This window comes from Mesoplodon bidens (assembly GCF_964165515.1).
Source record: "Mesoplodon bidens genome assembly, chromosome: X".
NCBI classification, from domain to species: domain Eukaryota; kingdom Metazoa; phylum Chordata; class Mammalia; order Artiodactyla; family Ziphiidae; genus Mesoplodon; species Mesoplodon bidens.
In genome coordinates this window covers 141,947,435-141,975,037 of record NC_138163.1, presented here as the reverse complement: position 1 = coordinate 141,975,037, position 27,603 = coordinate 141,947,435, and the positions used below count along the sequence as shown (strand labels likewise).

General features: G+C 55.1%; 1 protein-coding gene across 3 annotated transcripts; it reads right to left on the bottom strand.

Annotated features, from left to right (window-relative positions):
• Window positions 1-41: 41 nt before the first annotated feature.
• LOC308609231 (putative bifunctional dTTP/UTP pyrophosphatase/methyltransferase protein) lies at window positions 42-26,189 on the bottom strand. 3 transcript variants are annotated; one of them, XM_081222869.1, is made up of 14 exons: window positions 26,044-26,189; window positions 24,392-24,523; window positions 23,225-23,272; window positions 21,175-21,239; window positions 20,373-20,434; window positions 18,810-18,918; window positions 16,564-16,951; window positions 14,314-14,394; window positions 13,678-13,840; window positions 10,428-10,615; window positions 9,206-9,323; window positions 8,269-8,412; window positions 4,917-5,039; window positions 42-1,242 (listed from the first exon to the last, which is right to left on the bottom strand). In XM_081222869.1, exons 1-14 carry the CDS (start codon window positions 26,134-26,136, stop codon window positions 1,040-1,042), a joined length of 1,917 nt encoding a protein of 638 aa, XP_081078995.1. In that variant the 5' UTR covers window positions 26,137-26,189; the 3' UTR covers window positions 42-1,039. The 3 variants fall into 3 exon arrangements, with proteins under 3 accessions (XP_081078995.1, XP_081078997.1, XP_081078996.1); XM_081222871.1 differs by lacking the exon at window positions 24,392-24,523; XM_081222870.1 differs by lacking the exon at window positions 14,314-14,394 and having other exon boundaries at window positions 162-1,242.
• Between the last annotated feature and the right edge of the window lie 1,414 nt (window positions 26,190-27,603).

Below are 27,603 nucleotides of genomic sequence, written 5' to 3'. Positions count from 1 at the left end.
TTTTTAAAGGATTTTTAAAAAATTATTTATTTTTGGCTGTGTTGGGTCTTCGTTGCTGAGCGTAGGCTTTCTCTAGTTGCGGTGGGCGGGGGCTACTCTTCATTGCGGTGCACGGGCTTCTCGCTGTGGTGGCTTCTCATGGAGCACAGACTCCAGGCGCATGGGCTTCAGTACTTGTGGCACACGGGCTCTAGAGCGCAGGCTCAGTATCTGCGGCGCACGGGCTTAGTGGCTCCGCGGCATGTGGGATCTTCCCAGACCAGGGCTCGAACCTGTGTCCCCCGTGTTGGCAGGCGGATTCTTAACCACTGCGCCACCAGGGAACTCCCTAAAATATATCCTTACACCTAGAAAATTATATATAGTCTCTATTCTTGGAAGTTATGTATCTAACAGTCTGCGGTGGTTTTAGCTGGAAAGCTGACAGGTGAACTGTCACCACTCACAGGGGGCCTGTTTGAAAGGACCCCATCTGACATTCGGGGCATTTTTTTCTAACGGTGTACACGTAACAGACAACGTATACATTGCTACGCAGTCACCGCTGTACTCGCCTAGTCATTAAGAGAAGAGACACTTAGCCTCACACCGGTACCTGGAGGACGTTTGCAGTAAACAAGCATCTTGACCCCAGAAAGTTCCCCCCGCGTGAGCTCCCGGACGCGGTTTCACCAGGGACGGGGGCAGAGGTGGGTTCCGCCGCCCTGCGGGTCAGAGAAGGTCCACACGGCCGGGAGGGCAGAGGACAAACGCACTGAAAATACGAGTGAAGCCCTGGGGAATAGGGTCTAGATGCGCCGAGATCTAGTCACCAGCTAAGAGGGAGCGAGGGAGATGCTGACATCACCTGGGGACCTGGCCTGGCGCGCGCATCCCTCGCCGGCCCCGGGGTCCCCCCGGGCGCGTCCCCCGCGTCCAAAGCGCCACAGAGGCGCGGAGACAGCCGTGCTTTCCGCCTCCTTTAATCTGTCCGGTGACACCTGCCCTGCAGAAGCCCCTCACTCCCGGGCGCTGGGCCCCGCCGGGTTCCCGGTGCCCCTCAGGGCGCAGCTCGGGTGCCCAGGGCCACGCACAGCAGGGCCCCCGCGCGCGCCACCCGCACATCCCGGAAGCCGTGTCGCTGCAGGAGGCGCCGGTGCTCGTCGGGGCTCCGGGGCTGCCCCGCGCTCAGGGTCCGCAGTCGGGGGCTCCGCGACGCCCCCTCCTCCTCCGCCGCCGCTTCCGCCACCAGGAGGCCACCGCCTGGGAGCCAGAGACACAGAGACAGAGAGAGACGGGGTGGGGGAAGAGGCTCAGGACCCAGGCTGCGGGTGCCCCGGGCTCCCCACTGAAGGGACTCGCTGCAGGAAGACACGGACGGCAGGGATTCTGAATGCAGGGACACAGCTGCAGCCTCCCTGATGCCATAAGGAACCGCACCGGGACTTCCCTGCAGCAGCATCCGGGCGGACCTGCGTGGCACGGCGATGGCACCGGCCACGAGGGCGCCAGGAGCACGATTTTTTTTTTTTCTGACTTTTAATTGGTTCAGCGAGATTATCTTTTTTTTTTTTGAATTATACTTGATTTGCAATGTTGTGTTAGTTTTAGGTGTACAGGCAAGTGATTCCGTTATACATGTATGTATATAAATATATATATATTCTTTTCTATAGTCTCTTCAATTATAGGTTATTCCAACATACTGAGCAGAGCTCCCTGTGCTGTACAGTAGGTCCTTGTTGGTTCTCTGTTTCATACAGAGTGGTGTTTATATGTGGAGCTGCACTGCTGGTGCGAACAACCTACATGAGAGCCTTGAGAAGTAGAAAGTATGCGTGTGAGTGTGCACACACACCTGTATCTGTCCACCTCTCTGTATATGTGTTTTCAGAAGTGCTTGTGACGAAGGGGGAACCAAGCCGGGAGAAGATAAGCCTTGGGACAGAAAGCAGGAGGCAGGAGGCAGCTTACGCTTGCTTCTTCCTTCTTTTTGGGTTACCGGGGGAGACCCCCAGAAAAGGCACAAAGCAGGTGGGGGCACAGGAGCCCCAGCTCTGCACGTCGGTGACGGTAACTGGGAAAATTTTAGTGCAAAATCTCATTTGGGTTCTAAGCATTTAAGTAAACATGAAGTTAACAAAATTGGGATCATAGCTCCACACTATTAGGTATAAAATCAGCTGCAAGGATATATGGTACAGCACAGGGGATAGAGCCCATATTTTATAATAACTAAAAATGGAGTGTAACCTTTAAACATGGTGAATTACTATACGGTACACCTGTAACGTATATAACATTGTACAGCAACTATACTTCAATAAAAAGAATTGGGATCGGGCTTCCCTGGTGGCGCAGTGGTTGAGAGTCCGCCTGCCGATGCAGGGCACGTGGGTTCGTGCCCCGGTCAGGGAGGATCCCACATGCTGCGGAGCGGCTGGGCCCGTGAGCCATGGCCGCTGAGCCTATGCGTCCGGAGCCTGTGCTCCGCAATGGGAGAGGCCACAACAGTGAGAGGCCTGCGTACCACAAAAAAGAAAACAAAAAAGAATTGGGATCATATGGTGTGCTCACTCTGTTTTCTGTCAGTTTTTATGTTTTTCAGACTCATGGATACACGGGTTTAGTAACTCAGCAGGCTCCAAAAGCCCTATATTAAAGGAGGTCTTTTTTTTTTTTTTTTTTTTTTTGGCCTTGCCGTGCAGCTGGCAGGATGTTAGTTCCCTGACCAGGGGTTGAACCCGCGCCCTCGGCACTGAAAGCGCAGACTCCTAACCACTGGACCGCCAGGGAATTCCCAGGAGGTCATGCTCAGTTCTTATCTGTGACCCCCACTGTCCCCAGGGTGCAGGGAACCTTTGCAATCCCAGCCACGGGGGTGGAGGGAAGCCCTGGTTGCCAGTGCCTGCCAATTTCTGAGCTCTAAGTATTTCCTCCACTGCCAATTTCACGCTGACAGCTTGGGATGAGCTGGCTGGCAGGACTGCTGAACATTTAACAAGCGGTTCTAGCCAGCAGGTCTAAGCTGCAACACACCCATGCCCCCCACCGCCCTCCAAAACCCTTCGCAGTATAAAGGCAACTTGGAACTGACTGTCCCCAGGTTCAGGGCCTGTCTCTGAGGCGGGTGAGAATCCAGCTCTCACATCTCCCGGCCCGGCCTCGCCCCCGGGGGCACACCTGTTTTGTGATTCCTTCCTTCTCAATTGTGTTCCATCCATTATGTGGGGACTCTGTTCTCGGGCTGGGGCACAGCAGGGAGCAAACAGGAACCGGCCCTCCTGGGGCCACATTCTTGGGGAGGGTACCCCGAATGTCCGTGTGATGCTCCTGTGACCACATGAAAACCTGCATCTCACAGGCTGCGTGGGTGTCCTGGGGCGGCTGGAACAAAATACTTAAAACCACAGACCTCCCTCCTCCCCCAGTCCTGGAGACCAGACGTCTGAGGTCAGGGTGTCCCCGGGCTAAGCTCCCTCCGGAGGCTCCAGGGGAGGGTCCTTCCAGCCTCGTCCAGCTTCTGGGGGCTCCAGGCGTCCCTGGGCTCGTGGCCGCGTCCCTCCCGTCTCTGCCTCTGTCTTCCTAGGGCTTCTCCTCTGTGTCTCTCCTCTTCTGTGTCTTAGAAGAACCCTGTCATTGGATGTAGGGTCACCCTCCTCCAGGAGGACCTCATCTCAGACCCTTCACTGCATCACATCAGCAAAGACCCTGCTTCCAAATAAGATTCTATGTGGACGTGAATTTTGGGGGGACCCTCTTCATCGTGCTACAGGGACCAACAAGAATGCCTTAACTACGTTGTTGCTCGGGGGACTAAAACTGGCTCATTTAAAAAATTTACTTAACCTTCCATGCTTTTATTAATATTTTCCTAGGCATTTCCCTGGTGGTCCAGTGGTTAGGACTCCACGCTTCCAATGCAGGGGGTGCGGGTTTGATCCCTGGATGGGGAACTAGGATCCCGCGTGCCGCGTGATGCAGCCAAAAAATATATATAAAAATAAAATAAAATAAAAGGGGATATATGTATACATACAACTGATTCACTTTGCTGTACAGCAGAAACTAACACAACATTGTAAAGCAACTATACTCTAAAGAAAGAATAAATAAATTTAACTAAAAAAAAAAAAGGCCCTTTGGGTACCCCAGATGGAGGTGCTCGTCGCAGCTTGCAGGGCTCAGACCCCAGGGCAGGGGCTGCAGTCGTACTGAACCACACAGGTCCTGGGAACAGGTCACGGCTATAGGACACGGGGCCCCAGGACGGCTGCCACATGGTTACTTCCTGCAAACACCACCTGCATGGGCTCGACCCTCGCTCTGGTTTTTGTCCAAAATAAGAGGTCGGGAATGGGGGTCGTTTTCCTGAGAGGTGGAGAACAGGAGGGGCATTTGGGTGTTGAAAATGACCCCGGATTGTTGAATATTTTGTTTCATAACCGCAGAGAAGAGGCAGTGGAGGTGCCCCGGGAGACGCCGGTGTCGCAGGACGTGGAAAGAGAGCTCGTCTTGCGCTGCTGGACGTGGGGACCCAGGGAGGGGCCCGGGCGGCTTGGTGCCCTCGACTCCACGAGCCCGATGACCCACGTTGGCCCCGAGCGCCATGGGGAGAGGCTGGGTACCACAGAGCAGCCCGGAAAATCATCATCATCGGAGGAGGGAGACCCTGAGCCCGGCGGGGCCTGGGGAGGGACACGGCCGCGGGGCGGGGGGGGCATCCACGAGCCCGAGACCCCAGACGCTGGCGCCATAAAGTTCAGAAACGCATCACTGATACCCGACAATCAGGTACATCCTCAGGGAGCCGGTAAACTGAGCCCCAGACGGCGGGCTGGAGAACGGGGGAGCTTCCTCTATAAAATGTACTCTTTTTTTAAAATTGGAAACTGTCTTTATGTGTTAAAAAAGGCAAGTACATGATGTGGTCTCACCTGGTTTGCAGCTGCTTGAGATCCGGCTCAGTAGCTTGTGGAGTTTGTCATCCGGCCAGTCCTGCAGAATTCTGGAAAGAACGTACAGATCTGCTTCCGGGAGGCTGTCTTTGAAAATGTCGCCTGGTTTAGAAACAAATGGGATTGAACCGTTAGGGCCACAGGAACTGGTCCTGCACCCGACGGAAAGGAGTTGCACCACGTTCTACAAGGGATGAAACCGAAAGAGACGCTGCCTGCAGTGGGGAGATCTGTGTTCTCCAAAGAAGAGACGTTCAAGGGCTGACCTGGGGACGTGCCCTCTGGAAACAGGGTCTCTGCGGATGAAATGAAGGCAAGGGTCTGAGGTGAGGTCCCCCTGGAGGACGGTGGCCCTACATCCAATGACAGGGTCCTTCTAAGAGACAGAAAAGGGGAGACCCAGACACAGAGGAGAAGCCCCGGGAAGACAGAGGCAGAGACGGGAGCCAGGCAGCCACAAGCCCAGGGACGCCCGGAGCCCCCAGAAGCTGGAAGAGGCGGGAAGGACCCTCCCCTGGAGCCTCTGGAGGAAGTACTGCCCTGGGACACCTTGATCTCAGACGTCTGGTCTCCAGAACTGGGGGAGGATGGATTCGGGTCATTTTAAGCCCCCAGTTTGGGGTCATTTGTCCCTGCATCTACCAAATGTGTATCTGTAACTGTGGACACAGACACCTTTTCTACTGGTTACTCCTAACCCTGCCTTGTTCCACAAAGGATTAGATGTAGCTCACATTTACACACACAAAACAAAACAAAACAAGAAAGAAAGAAAACATTTCGAATTGGCATGAAGAGAGAGTAAACACGGGGGTGCAGACAAGTCTGCACGGGGTGGCCCCAGACAGCTGCACAGAGATGGACAATATGCACTTCTTTTTTTTTTTTGCTTTCATGGTTCTCTTTCCTATACATGGTAAATCAGTAGCACAGCTTCCATCGTGCTGCTCCTAGACTTGAAGCTTTAGGGTGTGTCTCTGTCAGCTCAGGCAGAGGCAACAAAGTCCCACAGATAGGGGCTTCAACAATACACGTTGATTTCTCATGGTCTGGAGGCTGCACATCCGAGATCAAGGTGTTGGCAGGGTCAGTTCCTGGGGAGGACCCTCTGCTTGGCTTGTAGGTAGTGGCCTACTCGCTGTGTCCTCACAGTGGGGAGAGATAGATGATAGATACATACATACATACTACATAGAAAGAACAGATAAATGATAGGTGAATGCATGGATGGAGAGATAGATGATAAATAATAGAGAGATAGGTAGACAGATGATAGATATATGATATAAAGACAGAGAGGTAGACAAATGATTGATAAATTGATAAATATTGAATAGATAGATACAGATAATAGATAAATGATAGATACATAGATGATACATAGATTGATAATAGATATGATGGATGGAGAGACAGATAGATATAGACATGTGATAGATAAATAGATGATAATAGAATAGATATGATGGATGGATACATAGATGACATAAACAGATAATAGATATTAGATAGATAAATAGATAGGATAGGACAGATAAATGATAGGTGGATGGATGCATAGATGATAAATAATAGATGATATACAGATAAATGATAGATGACTGATATAAAGACAGGTAGATAAAAGATAGATATGGTAGATGGATAGATAGCTACATTGATAGTTACATAAATGATAGATGAATAAATGGATGAATGGATGTATAGCTAGATGGTAGATATAATGCATGGACAGACAGATAGATGATAGATGGATGGATAGATAGGTATGGATGGACAGATAGATACACTGATAGATGAATAGGTGGATGGATGGATAGATGATAGAGAGATAGATAAACGATACACAGATAGATGATGGATGGATAGACAAATGATACAAACATAGATGATAGTTGGATGGATAGATGGATAAATAGATAGGTATGGATGGACAGATACACTGATAGATGAATAAGTGGAAGGATGGATAGATGATAGATAGATAAACGATACACAGATGGATGGATGGACAAATGATACATACATAGATAGATGATAATTGGATGGATAGATGGATAAATAGATAGGTATGGATGGACAGATAGATACACTGATAGACAAATAAGTGGATGGATGGATAGATGATAAAGAGATAGATAAATGATACATACATAGATGATGGATGGATAGATGATAGATAAACGGTACATACATAGATAGATAGATGATGGATAAACGATAGATACATAGATAGATGTTCCTGGTGTCCCTTCTCCTAAGGACGCAGTCTTGCTGGATTAGGACTCCACCCTTGTGACCTCCTTCACCTTAATTACCTCCAGATAAGAGTCACACTGGGGGTGGGGCTTCAACATAGGCACTTGGGGACACAATTCAGTCCACAGCAGTGTGACTGGCTCTATTTTTTTAAGTAGGAAAGTATCAGGCGGTCGTGGGGCACAGGTCCGTCTAGCACATACACCCTCAGGCTGGGCCACAGTGTGGATGAGTCACCAGATGCCAAGAGTTTCCTTTCAATCCGGTCCCACCAGGAAGTCCTTCCTCACATCCACCCCAAGGCCTTCCTGCTGTAGCCCCCCCGTGTCACTTCCCTGTGAGGCCTGGGTCGCTGGTCGACATCTGCAGACGCCGATCTTGGCCCATGCCCATCCCCATCTGCCCTCCCACCCGGCTACTCCCCTCGCTGAGAACTTCAAACTCCTGTCCTCGGGGTTTGCAGATGCGCCCCTGTGTGCAGATGTGCACACACGCACCAAGATACACGCACACACACAGACACATACGCATATAGACACATCGACACACAGATACATACATGTATAGAGACACACAGATACACCAGTATATATGCACACACAGACACAGAAACACACAGAAACATGGATATAAGACACATACAGACACACAGAGAATACGCACAGATATACAGATACACAGATACAAACATATTCAGACACAGGAACATGGATACATACACACACAGACACACAAAGACAGAGCTACACACAGACACACGGATACATACATATGTATGTACATAGACACACAGAAACACAGATACACACATATAGACAGAAACACACAGAAACATGCATATATACACATACATACACACAGACCCAGATAGATACCCAGAGACACAGAAACACACAAACAGAAACATACACAGACATACAGACAGAAACACAGAGAAAGATGGCTACACACACGGACACAGACACACTCACATATACCGACACATACAAACACACACACACATCCGCTCTGTATATGACATAAATAAGGTCACCCAAATGCTGACACCCAGAGGACATGAAGCCACACTAACCTGGCACAAAGCGGATCCGCTCTGCCTGTCGTCCGCCACGCTGAAAGCCCCCAGAGAGCTCAATGACCTCTGGGAGGTCAAACACAGTCACCTGCAGACGCGGGTACTCCTGGGTGAGCTCGTGGGCCAGGATGCCCGTGCAGCCTGCGAGAAGCAAAGGCAGACTCTGGACCCTCCTGGCATGTATGAAACCCTTGGAGTGTCTCCAGAGTTCAGCTCTGGCAAAACCAAAACAATGCTCTCAGATGTGGCCTGAGGCTTGTGCCCTGAAATGAGGTCAGCCAGTGGGGAGATCACTGGTGTCTCAAAGTCGGGGCCTCGTGGGCAGGTGCTGGCCCAGAGCAGGTGAGTGGGGTGGGCACAGACTCGTGGGGAATCCTGGCAGCAAAGCTCTAGGGAGTTGTACTCTTCCCCGCCCCTTTCTGCTGCGGGAATGCAGACACAATGGCTGGTGCCACAGCAGCCACTCTGGGCCACCAGGAGGACAGGTGGGCAGAGGGTGGGGAAACGCAAGGTGGCATCTCAGGAGCCCTCCTGGACACCCACCCCACTACACCCCTTGGGCAGGGCAACTAATCCTCCTCCGCCCACTGTCCTGGGGAAAGGATTGGCTGGGATGGGGTGGAGGGTGTGTGTGGCATAATTAGACCTGATGCAATGGCAGCAGAGGGCTCCACAGCCCCTCCTCTACTTGGCAGCCACCAGGAAGGGTCCCATAACCTCTACGGGGGTCCTGGGCCATCCCTGGGACCTCCTAGCACTTGGGAATATCAGCCCAAGCCCCCGCACCCACCCTGGATATATTTAGGTCCTCAGATGGTTTGTAGAGATAAACCCATTCTGCAAGTCTTATTAGCAGGTAAGGTGCCCTAGATTTAATACAAGAGAAGAAAGCATGTAGCCCTTTGTACCCGACTCCTGGAGGGGGTGAATGTACCTCCCAGGTCGCAGGCAGAGGTGAATCGGGACAGGTCAAAGGCCGTGGCCACGTGGTGGGCAGTCAGCTTGCTGAGGCTGTGCATGGCCCTCATGAACTGCAGCGTCATCTCCCTGCTCTGGTGGTGGAAGCAGGGTCTGAGGAGACCCACCCGGAGCCCAGGCCGTCCTGCACCCGGGATGAGGTTCCACCCGGCACTTGTGTGGGTGGGGAGCTCAGCAGGGATCATGGAGAGGGGTCTGGGGTGGAGCAGGGCAGGGCGGGGAGGGGCCTGGGGTAGAGGAGGGTGGGGAGGGGTCCTGGGTAGGGCAGGGTGGGAGGGGTCCGTGGTAGAGGAGGGTGGGGAGGGGTCTGTGGTAGAGGAGGCTGGGGAGGGGTCCTGGGTAGGGCACCCCGTGCCCCCTCAGCTGTCGTCTCACTGAGGATGAGCTGATCCGATCGTTTACCGAGACCAGGGCTCCCTGCCCAGCTCCCCCGTGGGGTCCATGTGTGCTCAGGCCCCACCCGGGCGGGAGGGAATGAGTCCCTGGGGCAGAGAAGGAGGCCGGCAGGACAGCGTGCAGGGGACCCGCCTGGGCCGGACACTCTTAGGGCTCCTGAGGGTGGGCAGGAGGCGAGGGATGGGCAGGGAGTCAGCCGAAATCCCAAGGGGCGGGGGGTGCAGGCCGGGGCCCGAGGGGGCTGCTGCCATTTCACCCAGATTTGGGGCCTGGGGACCTCGGCATCTCCCGGGACACTGTCCCCTATGACCCCTCGAGACCCTCCAAGACCACCCAAGACCCTCAGATATCACCCAAGACCCTCCAAGACCCTCTGAGACCACCCAAGACCCTCCGAGACCCTCCAAGGTCAGCCAAGACCCTCTGAGACCCCTACCCTCCCACACAACAGTGAACAGGAGTCGTGGGTGCCAGGGGGCGGGGGAAGGGCCGGGAAGCCCTTTGCACACCCTGCGCTGCGCTGAGAACCAGGAGTCTGTGCAATGCAACGCCACGCAGGAAACACGGTGCCTTGATTCAAGGCAGCCCCTTCCTAGAAAAGCCCTCTTTTCAGGAGCTGTGACCAGCCAGCCGCACCCTCCCCGCCACGGCGTCCCCGCTGTTCCCCATCTGCAGCCTCCCGCTGGGATTCCCGCGACAGCCAGAGTCTGAGATGTTTCCGTGCCCACTGGTCCTTTCGCAGCACAGATGGGGCGTGAAAAGGAACACGGGGGTTACAGTACCTGGGACAGGCGTTCCCCCTCCATCGCCCCCAGAGCCCCGCGGGTCTGGTCTGCCCCCTCCCGCACGGCCAGGTCCAGACGTGTGAAGACGCCCCAGACGTGGGCGTCATTGTACTCGGCCAGGCCCTGGAGAGAGTGTTCGCCGTCTGACACCAGGTGCAGGGTCGCCACCTCCGTGTTGCTGTAACCTGAAAGGACAGGGCGTCGTGTGACGGCTCAGCTGACCACGGGGCGAGCCACCGCCAGCGTCATCGGGATGTCAGCACAAGCATCGTCTATCTGACTAAGTGCCAAGCGCACGGACGCCCACAGGCGGCCCAGAGAACGACACAAGGATGCTGCTCTTCCTCGAGGTGACCCTCCAAGCCCCTGAGACGGTCACTTGGCCAGGCTACAGTCCCCAGTGAGACGTCCCCGTCGGGGAGAGGGCGTGGTTTGGTCACGTGCTTGGCACCTGCAAGTCAGCGGACTTTGGGTAAAGGAGGTGACGGTAGGTAACGTGGGTGGGTCTCATCCCATCAGCTGACGGCCCTGAGAGCAGAGAAGCACCGAGCGGGCAGCCGCAGGGGTTCAGACGCGCCGGAGCCCAAAGGCACGGACAGCGACTGCTCGCAGCCCGTCTGTCCGTATCCCGCGGGGTCTGCCTCTCCGGAGCCCTGAGGGGTAGGGGGCGGCCCGCTCTCCTCCCACTTCCTGGCGGGCTGTCCATCCGGCCCGGCCCCCAAGGGCCCTTCCGGGACACCCCTACCTGCAGAACTGGAGGCTGCAGGCAGAGGGGACTGTGGCTGAGACCCCCTGTACCCCCACAGCCCCACATAACACCGGTCATCGGACAGACGGAACGGCACGGTGTCTACGGTTCTCCTTTTCTGAACTTTTAAAAAGTTTATTGAAACCAACTGTCTATTCGGCACTTTATTTTTTAATTAATTAATTATATTTATTTTTGGCTGCGTTGGGTCTTCATTACGGTATGCGGGCTTTCTCTAGTTGCGGCGAGCGGGGGCTACTCTTCATTGCGGTGCGTGGGCTTCTCATTGCAGTGGCTTCTCTTGTTGCGGAGCGCGGGCTCTAGGCACACGGGCTTCAGTAGTTGTGGTTCACGGGCTCAGTAGTTGTGGCTCACGGGCTCTAGAGAGCGGGCTCAGTAGTTGTGGCACACGGGCTTAGTTGCTCCAGGGCATGTGGGATCTTCCCAGACCAGGGCTCAAACCTGTGTCCCCTGCATCGGCAGGCAGATTCTTAGCCACTGCACCACCAGGGAAGCCCTATTTGGCACTTTACATGCTGTCTTTGTTTTGTTTTTTTGTTTTAGAAACTGAATTTTTACTGTTGCTTAATTTTCTTTTTTTCTTTTTTGTGGCGGCACGGCACGGCACGCGGGATCCTAGCGGTGGAACCGAGGCCCCCTGCAGTGGAAGCGTGGAGCCTTAACCACTGAACCGCCGGGGAAGTCCTCACACGTTTTTTTAAAGACTATTATCTTTAATTATATAAACATACATTTTTAAAACCCTTTTTATTTTATATTGGAGTATAGTTGGTGAGCAATGCTGTGCTGGTTTGAGGCGCACTCAGAGTGAGTCAGTTGTACGTAGACATGTATCTGTGCTTTTTCAAATTCTTTTCCCATTTAGGTTGTCACAGAATACTGAGCAGAGTTCCTTAATGATTGAGTGTTCTTAGTTCTGAGGCCTGGGGTCCTCAGAAGGGCAGTACCCACCCGCGCCCGCCCCACCCCAGGCCCCGTGCAGACACACAGGAGTGGCTTATAGGGCTCAGGTGAGGACCCTGCAGGGCGTCTGCCAGCAAGACTTCTAAGACGCTCCTCAGGTAGCAGGGATTGAAAGTCCGGACCTCGGACCCTTTCTCCATGTTTGGTCATTATTTTCAGTTGAGGAGAGGGACTTCCCTGGTGGCGTAGTGGTTAAGAATCTGCCGGCCAATGCAGGGGACACGGGTTCGAGCCCTGGTCTGGGAAGATCCCACATGCCGCGGAGCAACTAAGCCCGTGCGCCACAACTACTGAGCCTGCGCTCTACAGCCCGCGAGCCACAACTACTGAAGCCCGCGCGCCTAGAGCCCGTGCTCTGCAACAAGAGAAGCCACCGCGATGTGAAGCCCATGCACCACAGTGAAGAGTAGCCCCCGCTCACCACAACTAGAGAAAGCCCGCACGCAGCAACAAAGACCCAACGCAACCAAACATAATAAATAAATATATTTTTTTAAAAATGGAGGAGAACGTTACTAAGATGCTCTGGCTGGGGGGAAGTTCTGCATCCTGCGACCCAAATCTTTAGCGTGTACTTGTCCACCTCTCATATGAGGGGCGGCTCTGGGGGGCTTCCGCCAGCACCCTGCGTCCCTGCTCACCACAGAAAGGATGCTGTGTCTCCTGCTCTGGGGTCTTCTGAGCCCCTGCCTCTCTCCATCTGCTCAAGGACCATCCGTAGCACCCTCTGCTCTGAGAACACCCTCGAGAGCTCTGTGCACCTAGCAAACCCACACTGTCACCCTTCATCCGTCCATTTACCACGTCTGCCGTCTACTTCGTTTTATCTGTCTTTCTATCTATGCATCTACCTACCCATCTATTACCTATCAGTCATCTACATGTATGTGTCTCATCTAGTAATCGTCTATCTTCATCATCATGTATCCATGTATGTATCTATTTATTTACGTATCATCTAGCATTTGTGTATGTATCTATGTATCTATCATATCTATTAACTTTTTATCATGTCTATTCATCTATTATTTATCCATCCACCCATCTATTACCTATTTGTCCATTCACCATCCACGTATCGTCTGTTTATCTATCATCTATCTATCCATCCATGTACCTATCTATCATCTCTATTATCAATCGATATCTATCTATCCATCCATCCATCTCATCTGTCTGCCTATCTAAACAAATGAGTAAGAATAAACAGCTATCTATATGCTATGCACACATACATACCCTATGGGCTGTTTCTCTCGAGAACCCTGGCTGATACAGGCCCTCTGAGCACATAAAGAAGTCTGTCTCCTAACACACCACACACACACACACACGCACATGCACACACGCGTTTCCTCCGTCCATCCATCCCCTGCTCCTGAGCCTCTGGGGCATTCTTGAGGCAGAGGGAAGATGGATGGTCTGTCCTCCCCGCCTCGGCTCAGAAGCCACTGTCACTTGGTGACTTGGTCTCGCAGGCAAAGGTGCTGGGAAGACACCCAGGAAGCCCCTCACCTCTGTGCGTCTTCTCCAGTAAACCCAGGGCCGCGCAGACATCCAGCAGCTGCTCAGTCCTGCCCGCGCAGGCGTTGAGTTTGCGGGCGACATCCACGGCCTTCAGGGGGCCTTGGTCTTTTAACACATCAAACAGTTTGAGCTTGCAGGCCGTGAACAGGACCTGTCCGTGAAGAACAGTTACCGTTAGACGCACAACGTGCCTTATCAATTCCTCTTTATTCCCAGGGACTCCAAACAGGGAGGGCAGGACGGTCAGAAACATCGAGCTCGTCAAGGGAAACTTCTGCAGAGGAGAGTGGGTTTAGGCTCCAGGTGGTACAAGATTTGCTCCAGGTAAGACCAAGTCGATGAACACCAAGCAGAGAAACTGTCCCAGCGGAGAAAGACCAAAGCACTGCTGTCAGGGGCTGTGTGGCGTCCCCGCAAGGTTCCTATGTCGACACCCCAAGTCTCAGGACCTCAGGATGAGACCATGTGGGGACGGGGCCTCTGCGCAGGACACACCCTCACGTGACACCGTAAACCTCCCTGGAGCTCTCACCTCATTGTGACGCAGACACCTCCAGGGGCAAGTAAAGGGGCACCTCGGGAAAGGGCCCCACCTGAGCTGCGTCCAGAACTACCGCGATTGACCTGGGGCGGGGTGTGGGTGACACTCACTCCAAGACCCCCGACAGAGCCCGGCTTGGTCGGCGTGGTCAGCCATTGGGAGACCTTTGTAAGGAGACCCGTGTCACACGAGGGTGGATGGACAGATGGGGAGGTATGTAGATAGGTGACAGATACAGACAGGTGATAGATAGGTGAATGGGTGGATGGAGGGATAGACAGGTAGGCAGGTGATAATAATAGACACGTAGATGATCTGTACAGATAGATGGAGATGATAAATAAATGGGTGGATACAGAGATAGGAATAATAATAGACACAGACGATAGATACAGATAGACTGGATAGACAGATGGTAGATAAACAGAGATAGATACGGACAAATGATAGGAACGTGGATGGATGAACAATGGAGAGAAGATAGATGATAACAACACATATAGAGAGATAATAAATGTAAAGTATACACAGATAAGTAGAGGGATGGACAGACAGATGATAGTTATACAGATAGATAACCATAGGTATACATACACTGATGATGTAGGTAGATAAATATAGATAACAGATAGGTATAGATGGGTAAATGGTAGCTAGATTAATGGTGGATACAGAGAAGAGAGATAATGATATATATATATATATAATGATACGTATAGATAGATGATAGATATAGATAGACATAGATGATACATAGATGGACAGATGATTGATAGATTGGTGGACAGATAAGTGATAGGTAGGGAGACGGATGGATGAACGGATGGACAGAAGGTAGATAGATGATAATAACAATAGATATAGGTAAATAGTAGACACACATAGACGACGGACATAGATTACACCTAGATCAGTGGATGGATGGACAGATGATAGGGACATAGACAGACGATAGTGACAGTATATATAGATTGATGCTATAGATGACAGACAAATGAGATGGATGGACGGATGGATGGAGAGATGCTAGATCGACAGACCGTGGAAGCACAGCACAACTCCACCGACTGCCAGCCTGACGGGCTGCAGCAGCGCTGTCTGCACCAGCATTTCCAGGTGGATCAGAGAACCTGACCTACAACGCAGCATAACCACCCTCTGTCCTAGGCACACAGGTCCCCTCTCCTGAGGAGGAGGTGACAGGAAGGTGGAGGGGGGAAGGTCAGGCCCCCAGTCCTTCCCCAGCCAGTGTCCTGTCTCTCCACGAGCCACTGACGCTGCCCCTGCAGGGCCCCAGCACTAGCAAGGCCGCCCCCTGCTCCAACCCCCAGGAGCCCAGAGCTGCAGGAGAGGGTCTGCTGGGGAAGGGGGAGGGCCGGGCCATGTGTGACAGCTGGGCGGGTGCACAAGTGCGTCCGCAAGAGCCACAGAGATGGTGGAGGCCGGCTGGATGGGCCGCTGCCCAACCCACTTCCCGTCGGGCCCCAGGCCTGGGGCTTCCCTGAAACACCTGCACACAGCTGCCTTGCACGTGGGCAACCTGTGGTCAAAGGTACCTGCTGGTTCCAGGAAGCATCGAGCTGGCCCAGTGCTGCACCCTCCCCTGCCCAGGACACCCTCTGGCTGGGACAGCTGCCCGGGATCCCGAGGCCACAGGACGATGACGACACACACACTGACCTGGTCTGCCCTGCAGGCAGCTGGTGTCCTGGGGGCCACAATCCACCTGCTGCCCGGCCAGCAGGGCTGCAGGGTCCCAGAGGCGGCCGCACGGCCGGCATTACAGCCCCACCTCCCTGGGCTGGGGACATAGTATGGGCCCCTCGCTGGGGTCACGTGGGCCCTGCTTACTTTCAAACACCCGCACAGACCCCGCCCTGCCCCCTCCAGGCACAGACCACAGTTATGGGCTCACTGGTGGCCCCAAAAGGATATGTGCATGCCCTGACCCCCAAAATATGGGCATGAGGCCTTATGTGGAAAGAGGGTCTCTGCAGAGGTGAGGAAGTGAAAGGTCTGAGACGAGGTTCCCTTGGATGAGGGTGGCCCTACACCCAATGACAGGGTCCTTCTAAGAGACAGAGGAGAGACCCAGACACAGAGGAGAAGCCCTGGGAAGACAGAGGTAGAGATGGGAGGGATGTGGCTACAAGCCCAGGGACACCTGGGGCCCCCAGAAGCTGGAAGAGGCGGGAAGGACCCTCCCTGGGGCCCTCTGGAGAGAGCGCGGGCCTGGGACACCTTGAGCTGTGGTCCCCGGGATGGGGGAGGACGGATGCCTGCGGTTTTAGAATCCCGTGTTGGGGTCATGTGGTCATGAATCACACAAGTACCTTGGATGCTTTGAAGCCGTCCATCAGCTCCAGGAGGCCCGTGGGGAACGGGGGCCGGCTGTCCGCCCTGTTAAGGGCTGCATCCAGCGCGCCTGGAGTCTGTGACCAGTCTGCGTCCGCCTGCTCGCCACCAAGGCCGCCCTTGGCGCTCTGACCTGGGTCCGAGCCACCTGCCTCCATGTCACTCAGGTTCTCGAAGGTGTCGACGGTGGGGATGGAGTCGTGCCTGACCTGCCGCAGGTCCTCGGGGCGGGGCGGGTAGTACAGCCGTGCCAGCTCCTTGCAGAAGTGGTTCAGGGGGAAGCCCACGACATTGAGGAAGTCCCCGTGCACGTACTCCACCAGCATCCCGCCCAGCGCCTGGATCCCGTAGCCGCCAGCCTTGTCCCTGGGGCGGAGGGTGGGAAACCACAGGGGGAGGGAAGGAGAGTAGAGAAGATGGCAGCGATGTTGACCTTCCTGGGTTCAGCAGACCTGCAGCCAGGACCCCTGCAGGGGAACCCGCCAACCTTGGACCGGGGTGGCTGTGCACTGGGGCGTCCGGGCGCAGATCCCAAGTGACCCCTCGGTCCCGCCCCTGGGACGTGATGAGGGGCACCTGGCGGCCACTCAGGAAGCTGCCCCTCACCCCAGGCCTGGCGCATGGCCACCAGCAGGCTCTCTGAGGGGAGGGGGATTGCTGTCAAGGACCCAGGCCCCTGGCTGTGCTCTCCTGCCACCTGCATCCCCGTCCCTCAGATGTCCATTCATGTGGGTCCTCGGCCCAGGTCTTCCCCGGGCGCCACTGCTGAGACCTCCTTACGGGGGAAGAGGGGCCTGTGAAGCCCCTCCCTCCGCCCTGACCCCCCTGCCTCTCCCGCCGTGCCAGCAACAGGGGCAGTGATCTGGGGCCCCTCCGGCAGTGAACCCACCCCCATGGTCCCCACGCCTGCGCCCACCCCCCAACCCTCGCCCGGGCCCTTTCCTGGGGGAAAGGGGACGGGGGAGCTGGCATGCCCTCTGGTTCGGCCACTTGGTCCTGCTGCAGCTGCAGCAGTGAACGGTCTGACCCTGCCTCTCGTTTTGGTGTGTTGTCCTGATCAGACACGCCGATACCCAGCAGCTCCGCTCTGGACAGCCGGCACCACCCAGAGCCCGGTGCCCTGCGGAATCCTAACTCACAACGCAATGGTGTCAGGAGGTGGGACCTCAGGGAGGTGATGAGGTCATGAGGGTGCAGCCCCATGGATGGGATTAGTGTCCTTCTAAAAGAGACCCCAGGGAGCTCCCTGGCCCCTTCCTCCAGGCGAGGACACAGCCAGGAGTCACCATCTATGAACCAGGAAGCAGCCTCACCAGACGCTAAATCTGGCCCCGCCAGGATCTCAGACCTCCAGCCTCCAGGACAGTGAGAAATAAATGTCTCTTGTTTACAAGCTCCCTGCCTGTGGTGCTTTCTTAGGACGCCAAGCAGACTAGGATGCCACAGATCGGAGGCTCCTGTGAGGACTCATCATCACAGAAGATGGTGAGAAGAGGGCCGGGCGCACAGCACACCCCTCACTACCCTGCAACGGGGGCCCCCACGCCCACCAGAAGGACAAGCCGGTCGGGGAGTTCCTTTGCTGTGGCTGCTTCCACAAGATCAATACCCCAGGGAGACTCTTCTCCCCTGCTTTTACCTTGAACAGGCCTGAGACCGGCTTTAACCAGCAGAACACGTGCTCGGACCCTCGGTCTCAAGAGCCCGGGGCTTCTGCGCTCACCTCCCCACGGCTGTCGGTGCCCGGCCCCTCGCGAGCACCCTGAGCCGCTTCCTGAAGGTACATGGGGAGGCTGGTCCCCGGGGCACCGTCAGACCCGTGGCGAGGCCACCAGCCACCAGTTGGCGCCGAGCCCAGCCCCAGCGGGGGTGGGGAGTGAAGCCAGCGAGGTTTCAGAACAAGCTGAGCCTCCGTGACCTTGAGAAGATTGCTGCCTGGACCCGGCGCGCTTTGGGGCGGTCAGTGTGACATTGGGGTCATGGTGACCTCTGCCCTCCAGGGACCGGCACTGGCTGCCCCACCATCATGGGAGCGGGCATGGTGTCCTGGGAGGGCTGCATCCACGGGACGGGGACCCCTAGGAAGGCATCCTTCCAGCACCTTCCAGGCTCCGGGGCACCGGGCTCATCAGGAGCACTGGCCCCCAACACAGGCTGAGCCACGCACCCGGCATGCCTGCCGCCCACAGCGGGGACTCGGCACCACGGCTCCCAAGAGACTCACATGGGCTCCCCGCTGTGGATATACTCCCACAGCAGCTCCTCGGACAGCTCTGAGAACTTCACCGTGGTCTCCTCGTAGAACTCCGAGACCTCCGTGTCCAGCCGGCCGTCTGCAAGGAAGGGCCCCGCAGTGAGGGTACGTGGCCAGCACCAGGCCCCCGCGTCCCCAGGTTCTAGCCGCTGCCCTTGGGGGGAGCTGGCCTGAGCTTTGCGTGGAATTCACACACGGTCGTTAACGGTTCCTTTTAGACAAGGGCAAAGAGAAAGAATAAAACAGAAAAGAGGGCAACAGAATGGGCAAGCAGGAGAAAAAGCTGCCGCCCGCAGAGCCGGATGGCACGGGCCTCTGGTTTCTGTGCTAATTCATGGAGGAGAGTTACCACAGGGTCATGCTGCAGTCTACACGAGGCTTTCAGCTGTGGGGCTGGAAATGCCCCAGGCACACAGTACGGTGGCTATGCGTGGCGGCCAATCGTGAGGGCTCTCCACACCAGCCGTCCTGGCGTGAATGGTGCCCCCCAAACGTCATGCCCTCTGAAAACCTCAGAACCGGACCTTATTAGGAAACAGGGTCTCTGCAGATGTGATGAAGTGAAGGGTCTGAGATGAGGTCCTCCTGGAGGAGGGTGGCCCTACATCCAATGACAGGGTTCTTCTAAGACACAGAAGAGGAGAGATACAGACACAGAGGAGAAGCCCTGGGAAGACGGAGGCAGAGACGGGAGGGATGCGGCCACGAGCCCAGGGATGCCTGGAGCCCCCAGAAGCTGGAAGAGGCGGGAAGGACCCTCCCCTGGAGCCTCTGGAGGGACCACAGCCCTGGGACACCTTGACCTCAGACATGTGGTCCCCAGGATGGGGAAGGATGGATGCCTGTGGTCTCAAGCCCCAGGTAAAGGAACCGCACTGTCCAGCAAGTGCTTTCTCCCCAAAGAGCACAGGTTAAAGTCCAGGACGGACCAAGAGGGTAAGAGTAACCCAATCGCTAATTAGCAGACAGACGCGCGGTCACCCACCTATGGGATGTGCTCGGGGAGCCCAAGGACTCACACTCAGCCTCAGGGTCCTTCTTGGACCTAAAATGTCTTTTAAGCAGCTTTAAAAATTGTGCATTAAAAAAAAAAAAAAAAAAGGCACTTTGGGACTTCCCTGGCAGTCCAGTGGTTAGGGCTCTGCGCTTCCACTGCAGGGGGTACGGGTTTCATTTCCGGTCGGGGAACTAAGATCCCACAAGCCACATGGCTCGGCCAACACACACACACACACACACACACAGAGAAAACACACCTTCCAGACCAAAAACCTCAAAGAAAGCATCTGGGCCGGTCGCGTTGGATGGGCTTTTATGACGGCCCCCGCCCCCCAGCATGGTCTCCATCGGGCGCTCAGGGTGAACCCCAGGATTTCCATGTGGGACCCTGACTTTCCCAGGAAGGACGGGAAGGCAGGGTCACGTGGAGCAAAGACAGAGCCGCCCTGCGGACCCGGGTCCCCGAAGACCCCCGGCTCCCCTCACGACGCCCGACTCCGGGGGTGGGGACGGGGACGGAGGTGGCCGTGGTACCTTTGCTGCAGCAGTGGACGATGGCCACGCCCGTGAACACACTGTGCTCCTTCCCGTTCAGCCTGCAAGACACGACGGGGCCCAGCGGGCGACCGTGTGGGGTGTCCGAGACAGTGCCATCCCTGCCACCACCGGGCGCGAGCCCCGGGTCCACCCGCCGGCCCCGGCCACGCGGCCTCCGGGGAAACCTTCCCGCAGCGACCGCGCAGGTCCAGGCGAGAGGGCGCTCGGTGCCCTCGGAGCGGGGCCTGGGGGATGGGGGGGCCGTCTCACGGGATGCAAGGACGGAGCACCTGGGCCCCGACAGGAGTCGCCGGCCACGCCAGGAGGACCCGGGTCCTGGCAGCTCTCAGCGGCTCTTTCTCGGGTCCCTCCGCTCTCTTGGGCGCGGACACACAGGGGGGCTGAGCCAGGAAGAGACCCTGAAGGTGGGTGATGGTGTGGCCCCCACCGCCTGCCCAGGGCCAGGGTTCTGGGACGCTGAGAGGGACAGGGTCTGCCTCCCATGGCGGGAGCTCAGGGGCACTGGGCTCCTGGGGAGACAAGTCAGGGGGAGTCGGGATGAGGAAGGAGAGGAGGGGCAGACACGGGGGCTCCCGGATGAGCCCATTAGGGCAAAGCCAGCACAGCGTAAGTTCGAGGGCACCGGCCCATCCTCGGACCTGAACCTGGAGGGGCTGCCGGTGGGAGATGGGGGAGGTGATGCACGGACACCCACACCCCACCCCAAGGAAGCGCGGCCCCTCCACCGGGCCCAGGCTCCATCCGATGCTTCCCCGTAGGACGGCCAAGACCCACCCACCTTGACAACATGTGGTAGGCGTCCTGCTTGTCCACAGGCTTCTCCAGGATCATCGCTCCCACCGCCTGCAAGGGAAACGGGAGGGAGAGCGTCATTTTCTGCTCCCTGGGCTGGTCTGTGCAAGCTGCGCTGTCCACTTTTTAGATTCACATTTTTTTTTTTTTAAGCAGGAGAGATTTGTATACCGTGAATTTCACCATTTTGAACTAAACTGTGTGGTACATTTCCAGGGTTGGACGAGGACCACTGTTGAGTCCCAGAACTTTTTCATCATCTGGAATACTCGATCCCCATGAGCTCCCCAGCCACTGACGCCCCTAACCCGCTCTCTGTCTCTGTGGATTTGCCTGTTCTGGACATTCCCTGCAAATGGAATCACACACTGTGTGTCCTTCTGGGTCTGCTTCTCTCACTGAGCATCCTGTGTTCAAGGTCCATCCACGTGGTAGCCTGTGTCAGAACTTCACTCCTTTTCATGGTGGAGCCATATTCCACTGTGTGCATGGACCCCATCCGTCCATCACAGGGGGGGATATCTGGGTTGTTCACACCTTTTGACTGTTGCGAATAATGCTATGAATATTCACGTACACATTTTTGTCTGAACACCTATTTTCAATTCTTTGGGGCCTATATCTAAGAGTAGATGTCTTAGCTGGGGCTGCCCGAGAGCAGTACAGACGGGGCGGCTTAAACAGCAGACATTATGTCTCCCAGTCCTGGAGGCTGGAGTCTGAGATCCAGGTCCCTCCCGAGGCCTCTCTCCTGGGCGTGTAGACGGCCGTCTCCTCCCTGTGTCCTCCCGTGGTCGTCCCTCTGTGTGTGTCTGTGTCTAATCTCCTCTTCTTATAAGGACCCGATTCCTATGGGATCAGGACCCACCCTAATGACCTCATTTTACCTTCATCCCCTCTTTAAAGACCCCGTGTCCAAATACAGTCATGTTGTGAGGCCCTGGGCACTAGAACTTCAACATAGGAATCGGGCTGGGGGACACAAGTCAGCCCACAACACAACTGCTGGGTCATAGAGTAATTCTTCGATTAACATTTTGAAGAACCTGCACCGTTCACTTTTTACTTCCATGTAGCCTTAACCATGAACCAGAAATGATGTCTGATTCTCACCTGCACACAGGTAGGTCCCATCCACCTGGGCTGCACAGAAACAAATGCCACGTGAGGGCAAGGCAGACCCTGGGATCACCCCATCTGGCATTTTCCAACCCTGGATTCTTTTTTTTTTCTTTTAATTGAGGTACAGTTGATTTACAATATTGTGTAAGTTTCAGGTATACAGCAAAGTGGTTCAGTTATACATATACATATATATATATGTATATATATATATATATATATATATTTCAGATCCTTTTCCATTACAGGTTATTACAAGATATTGAATATAGTTCCCTCTTCTACACAGGAACTCCAGACTCTTTCAAACAGGTGGTCCCTCGCCTGGAGACCATGATGGTACCCTAGCCATGAGGCCCAGCATCCCTGGGAGATGCCTGCCATCAGGCCAGTGAGGGTCTCAGACAGACGGTTGTCACCAGCATGGCAGAGCTGCCGTACCGATCACTGTGACCTCCCACCAAAAAGTCCAACCCGCAGTGGCCAAAAGCCCTATCTTAGCGAGAACCGTTTCCCTCCAAAACATATGCCGAGGTCCTGATGCCCGGCTCTGTGAACAGGGCATTATTTGGTAATAGGGTCTTTACAAATGTAAGAAAACTTAAGATGAGGTCATACTGCAGTAGGTGGGCCCTCATCCATGATGACTGGTGTCCTTATAAGAAGAAGGAAACTGGGACACAGAGGAGAAGGCATGTGAAGATGGAGGCGGAGATGGGAGAGATGCGGCCACATGCCGAGAGAGAGAGAGAGAGAGAGAGAGAGAGAGAGAGAGAGAGAGAGAGAGAGAGAGGAGAGAGAGGCCTGGGACGGATTCCTCCTTAGGTCTTCCAGAAAGAACCAGCCTTGCCGAGGCCTGGATTTCGGTTACCAAGGACACGCCCGCCACACGGAGAGCCAGAAAGCAGACTCACCACGATGGTGTCTGCTCCGATGACAACATCAGGGGCCCGCAGGTCCTTCTGCAAGAAATCCAGACTCAGCTTTAGAAAGGACGACTCTGCATATCTTACACGTTTTCATGCCATGACGCACATGACACAGCATCGCTGCTCACTTGCGAATCCAGCCTCACTTTGGAAAGCAAGATTTCAGCGTCCTCGACACAGCAAGCAAGGAAGACATGACTCCAAGACACTCATTGGAAACCTGCACACAACCTTCTGCTCTGGCTGCACTTAAATTCTAACCTTTCCACGGCCGGAAATCAGTCCCTCCATGTTCATTGATTTATACCAATACTTCTTACAGCATTAACTTGAATATATGGGTCATATATGTTAACTGCGATTAGGTATTATTATAACACATAGTAACAGGTAAGCTACTTTAATTCTATATCATAAATGACACTATTATATTAATTAGTATATTATATAGTAACACACAGCAATAGATAAGCTACATTAATTCCATATCATAAATGATACCGTTACATTAATTACAAGAGTATATTATATAATAAGACCTAATAATAGATAAGGTACATTAATTCTATAGTTAATTCTATATCGTCAGCCATACTGTTATGTTAATTGCAATGATATATTACATAGTAACACTCATAGGAATGCAGAGGCTGTATTGTTTCTATATCATAAATGACGTTGTTATATTAAATACCATAGTATATTATATAGTAACAGTAGTAGATAAGCTAGGTTATTTCTGTATCATAAATGATGCTGTTATAGTAAACATAATATATTATATAGTAACACTTAGTAACAGATAAACCACATTAATTCTATATCATAAACGATGCTATTATATTAGTGACAATAGCATATGACGTGGTAACACCTAGTAACAGATCAGGTAGATCGATTCTTTACGTAAATGGTCCTATGATATGAATTGCAATAGTACGTTACGTCGTAGCAAAGGAAGGGATAAGCTACGGTCTATAAATGATAGTATCACATGAATCACAGCAGTGTACAACACAGGGACCCTCAGCTATACAGACGCTAGACTAACTGCATGCTGCAAATGGCACTTATTTATAACCCGTATGTTTAAAACCTGAAGACGCCCTCCTAGCAGGAGACCCAGGGAGAAGCCGAAGCAGAAGCGCTCGCCTGGTGCATCCTGCCGGCCACCTCCAGGGCCTTCTGCTTGGCCGTTTCCACGGCGTATGCGTACGGGGTAGAGAATGAGGCCTTATGCAGCTTCTCCTTGAACCTGGAAGGGACCACCTCGAACCTGAGGCCCTGAAACAGGACAGAAGGGGTCAGGAGGGTTTATGGGAGGAACCTGAGGATGCTGACGGATGTGCAGGCTCTGCAGGAACTGGCCTTTCCCCGCGCAGCCCGCCTCCCCTGACTATCTGGTCTAGGCACTGGATGCTGACCAAGCGCCAAGCCCCGGCCGCAGGGGGCGCGGGACTTGCAGAGGCCCCGGGGGGCGTTGGCGGGAAGACCTCTGCACACGCAGAGGCCAGCAGGGCTGTATTGATTGGGATGCTGGGGCCTGCAGCCGCGAGGGGTCAAAGGGCTCCCAGAGAGTCCCAAAGGCTTTGCCTCCACAGGGGTCAAACTACTGAAGTGACACCGCCTGCAGGAACTGCCACAAAAATGCCACTAACGAGGGCTGCACGAGGGTGAATATGGCTGCTTTAACTTGGTCCCCTAACACGTGTGACCAGGCAGCCCCTGTGGAAGGCAGGTCATGGACACAGCGACACCCAGAGTGGGATGGGGACGGGATTGCGGGTCTTGCCCACAGAGGGTAAAACTCCCATCCCCACGGGGAACCCCGCGGAGCACCCAGCTGGCTCTTACTTTCTCTGCATCCCAGCGCTCTCCCCTCCATCACGGACCTCCCGCACCCCCAGGTCCCCCGGGACCACACTGTGAGCCCCCCTCGGGCTCTGTACTACCCCAGCCGTCCCGCTGGAGGTACGGATGGCACCCCTCACTCTGCACCTACGGCTCCTCTCCCCGCCCATGTCCAGCCAGGGCCGCCTCCACTCCCCTCTCCCCTACCCTCCCACGCCACACAGCACAGCACCCGCCCGACCTCCCCCGGGAGGTACAGGCAGCACCCCTTACTCGGCACCTACCCCTACCCCAGCCCACTCCCCCCACCCAGGCAGGGCCTCCCCATCGAGACCAAGCCCCCGCTGGAGCCTCTCTCGGCTCCTGGACAGACTCGGCTCAGGCCCACAGACCCCGGCCGGCAGGGCACCAGGTCTCCAGGCCCTGGCTGGAAGACGCTGGCCCCCAGATCAGGTAGACTCCTCCTTCCCCCGGGCCCACAGGCCTGGACCACGGTCACTAGGGTCCTGCCCCCTGTTCCCTCAAGGCCCCAGCCTTGCAGAGACCCCAGACCCCCAGTCACTAGGCCCCAGCCCTGCAGACCCTGGACCTTAGACCCTGTCATTAGGCCCCATCAGGAAGCCCCGGCCTGCACACCCCCACCCCCACTAGGCCGCCCCAGTCACTAGGCCCCGGCCCTGCAGACCGACCGACCCCCGTGCCCCCGCCCCCAACTAAGCCCAGGTCACTAGGACCCTCGGTCACTCATCTCCAGCCACCAGACCCTGCCCCCCCCAACACTGGACACTCCCGGTTACTAGGCCCCGGCCCTGCAGACACCACCCCGCCCCCAGCTAAGTCCTGGTCACTAGCCCCCGGGTCACTAGGCCCCTAGTGACTGGGCCCGGGTCACTAGGCCCGCCCCAGACCCCGGCCCTGCAGACCCCGGCCCAGGCCGGGCCCAGGCCGCTCACCGCGTTGCTGAGGATCTCCTGGCGGCGCGGGGAGGCGCTGGCCAACACCACGCGCTTGTGCTGCAGCTTCCCGATCACCGGGCACAGCACCATGGTGCCGCCGCGACCCGACCCAAGCTCGACTCCGCGCCTGCCACCGCGGCCCAGGCTCCGCCCCGGCTCCGCCCCAACCAAGCCCCGCCCCGGCCACTGGAGCTCCGCCCAGGCCTCACCCCACCCCATGAAGCCCCGCCCAGGGCCCGACCCTCCTCGGAGGAAGCGGCTCCGGATCGCTTCCGTGCTGCCCCGAACGAAGCCCCGCCCCACCCACGAAGCCCCGCCCGTACGCTCGCCCCGCCCCCGCCCGGCAGCCGGCGACGCGAGCTGGACGCCGGCTGAGGGCCTGGGGCGAGAGCGGTCTCCAGGTCCCCAGAACCCGGAGACCAAGGGGCACCTTGGGAGCACTGAGCGGGCGATGGGGAAAAAAAAGGAGTGTCCGTGTGAATCGGTGGAGGCGTCCCCGCGGGTGCTGTGGGGGACGGAGATGAGGGGTCCCCGGAGCGCGGTGGGGGGCGGATATGGGGGTCGACGGGGCGCAGTGGGCGTGCGGCACTTCTCAGCCTCAGCGCTAGTGCTGTTTGGGGGCAGGTCATTTTTGTGGGGCTGCCCTGGGCGATTGCAGGGTATTTAGCAGCATCTCTGGTTTCTGTCCACTAGATGGCAGTAGCTGCCCTCCAAGTTGTGGACAACCGACCGTCTGCGCATGTCCTATCCACTGGGGGACCGAATCGCCCCTCGTTGTGTGCCAGGGCTATAGATAGATAGATGATACATAGATAGATAGATAGGTAGATAGATAGATAGATAGATAGATAGATAGATTAGGTGAATAGATGATTGATAGATACAATGGATGGATGGGCAGTTAGATGGACGGATGGCTACAGATACATAGATCGTAGATAGATAAATAGATGTTAGATAAATGCTAGATGGATAAATGATAGAGGTAGATTATTTATTAATATAGAGACAAATAGATATGACGGATGGATGGGTGGATGGATGGATGGATACATAGATAGATACACAGATAATTAATAGATAGATGACAGATAGAGTCATTCTAGTCAGAGATCTCAGCCTCCCACTACTGACATTGGGGGCTCTGATACGGGGCGTCCTATGCACTGTGGGCTGTGGAGCAGCATCCCTGGTCTCCACCCACCAGGTGCCAGGAGACCCCTCGCCGTCACGGTGACAACCAAAATGACCCCTGACTAATACATAGCACATATATATAAACTAATACATACCTATGTGTATGTAGATGTACATGTGTCTGTATATATATATATGGTATATCATGGTATGTGGTATATATCAACGTGACATCCTAATGTATATTTTTTTTAATTTTATTTATTTATTTATTTATTTATTTGGCTGTGTGGGGTCTTCATTTCCGTGTGAGGGCTTTCTCTAGTTGCGGCAAGCGGGGGCCACTCTTCATCGCGGTGCGCCGGCCTCTCTCTATCGCGGCCTCTCTTGTTGCGGAGCACAGGCTCCAGACGCGCAGGC